Source organism: Mizuhopecten yessoensis, unplaced genomic scaffold (genome assembly GCF_002113885.1).
Source record: "Mizuhopecten yessoensis strain PY_sf001 unplaced genomic scaffold, ASM211388v2 scaffold10819, whole genome shotgun sequence".
In the NCBI taxonomy this organism is placed as follows: domain Eukaryota; kingdom Metazoa; phylum Mollusca; class Bivalvia; order Pectinida; family Pectinidae; genus Mizuhopecten; species Mizuhopecten yessoensis.
The window spans coordinates 413396-415939 of NW_018408737.1; the positions used below are offsets into that span (position 1 = coordinate 413396).

The following is a 2544-nucleotide window of genomic DNA, read 5'->3' on the forward strand; positions in this document are numbered from 1 at the left end:
TAATTACTGGAGTTATTACCCTTGGTTTCATTAATGCGATGCATGCGTTCCATGATGTTGTATTGCACTCATTGATCTACCAGTTATGTTGAATGATTTCTCTTTTAATATCAATTACTCACAAATACTTCATATATTTCAATCATACAAACAACTGCTCATTCAATGTGTGACGGGCGTATTATATACCGCTCGCGGTAACCTTGTTTACATTTACTTTACATTCACCTGTACGTTGAGTTGAAGTAGCTGCCATCAAGCCACTGGAAAGTGCCCTCCTCTTTCTTATCAGTAAGCCCTACCCAGAGGTTAAATAATAAACCATGTGTCGTTGTTAAATCTGAAATTAACACAGCTTCAAATTAATACAAGTACACAGTTAATGTTACTTACTGTATAGCATCAGCATGGCAAAGTAATTCAGTGTTTGTCTTTTTATACTAATCAAATGTATATACAAATGTATGGTTATGTTGTCGTACTCATGGATATTTAAAGAAAGTGTTTTTCTCCTGCCCACACAACTCCAACAACCCGGGTGGAGTATAAATTGGTCTGGGGTTGACGTTGATGTGGCTCTATAAATAATGTCGTTGAAAGCATGGTCCCACTACAGTCAGAACGCATTACATCTCCAGCACACACGCATACATAGGGAGATATTAGCCAGGTGACATAGGACTATTAGTTATAAGTGTCTGATAAGGCAGATCCTGCGAATTCCTCAAAATTGTATTGATTAATGTATATGCTATATTTAATTGTATAACTATTTACTGTACTTTAGAGTGGCTTATGTTAGCTAGATAGGGCGCTATATCAAATGCTGTATACTACTTTTACTATGGGGTGAAGTTATCAACTGTTTCGAAGTTATGGCCCAAAAATTAAGTCCCCAGGAATTGGACTAGACTTCAGGGTCAATTATAATATCATGGTTGTGTTTGTCTCTTGATGCCCAGCAATTGTATTTATTGTGGTGGCCTCTAAATTTTATCTACGTGCGAGCGATGAGAAAATTGTTCGAACGACAAGCACTGAAAATACTGTATGATAAACTATTTATCATCTATATACTAGTACCTTTTATATTTTTCCATTAAAAATACTCAACTAAACACCATGTTTCCCAAATGACTTCTAATGGTTAACGATCGCCTGTGACAAACCTAAACAAATAGAAGTTTAGTGCGGAGGAATACAATGAACCTTAAAACTATGTCATCTGGTGTGTGCAGACGTTCTTTTTTGAGAAAATATGTTCCCAAGTGCTGGGAAATGGGAAAATCTGTTCTCAAGTTGTTCTCAACTTCTTCTCATACTGACAACCAATGATAATGAATTTATCAAGCTACCGGTAGGTGGTATAAAGTAGTATATAAATGATAAATATGGTTATTAGTTTGGGATCTCTTTTAAAAGTTATGCCTCAGGAATTAAGGTCCCAGGGGTGAGGCCAGACCCCAAGGTCAATTATTATATCATGATTATGTTCGTCTGTTGTGCTCACCATCTCTGGAAGTTTGAAAGTGACCTCATACTAAAAGATTCAATCAAACCCAGACTAGACCAGTATGAGCAAGATGAGGAGTACATCTTGGCTGCAATTTTGGACCCAAGATTTAAACTGAGGTGGTACAGGTGTGGTCCTGAAGTGATTCAAACTCATATTTCTCTCCTGAATACACTTGTTGAAAGGAACACAGAGACTGAACATGACGGTGACGATGAATGTTCACTACCACCACCTAAAAAGGGCAAGATGGATTTCTTCTGTTTTCTGCCAGCAACCCCAAGGAAAAGACACCAATCTGGGTTGGCACCAAAGGAAGTAGAGAAATATCTCAAAAACCCTTGTATTGACATGGAGGATGACCCTTTGTCATTTTGGCAAACAAATTTTGTCCATTACCTTGTTCTGTCAAAACTCGCTATCAAGTATTTGACTATCCCATCATCTTCAGCTTCAGTCGAGAGACTATTAATTAAGTATAGCCGGGAAGATATTCCAGCCAGACAGATGCGGTCTAAATGACGAAACTTTTGAACATCTGATGATGTTCAAATGCAATATGCATGTTTAGATATGAAGTGTTACACTGTGTAAGCTGTCTGAGCAGAACATCTTCCCAGAATTGAGTGTATACATACATTTTTTTTTATATATGTAGTGATGTAAATTCCCTATATGAAACACAAACAACAGGTTAATAACAAATAAAGGTAAATATGTCATTTAAACTTGTCTTTTTATTGGCTTGGATTAAAAAAATATACCCAGAATATTAAACAAAAGTAATGTGTAATGGTAATTAATTACATTGGCAATGTAATTGTAATGGTAATTAATTACATTGGCAATGTAATTGTAATGGTAATTAATTACATTAAGAAAGCCATGTAATGGTAATGGTAATGCTACTTTTTCAATGTAATGTGTTATTTAATGAATTACATTGCCAATGTAATTGCCCCATGCCTGGTGCCCAGCAAGGGTATACATTATATATGGTTATGGTGTGTGTGTGTGTGTGTGTGTGGGGG

At 36.2% G+C, this 2544-nt stretch overlaps 1 protein-coding gene across 4 annotated transcripts in view; it reads right to left on the reverse strand.

Moving 5' to 3' along the window:
• LOC110462641 overlaps positions 1-2544 on the reverse strand; it is a 16333-nt gene that overhangs the window by 3657 nt on the left and 10132 nt on the right. For all 4 annotated transcript variants that reach the window (XM_021516702.1, XM_021516701.1, XM_021516700.1 and 1 more), the window contains one exon: positions 229-340. In XM_021516702.1, coding sequence (XP_021372377.1) covers positions 229-340 — 112 coding nt within the window. The remainder of the gene's footprint in view (positions 1-228; positions 341-2544) is intronic.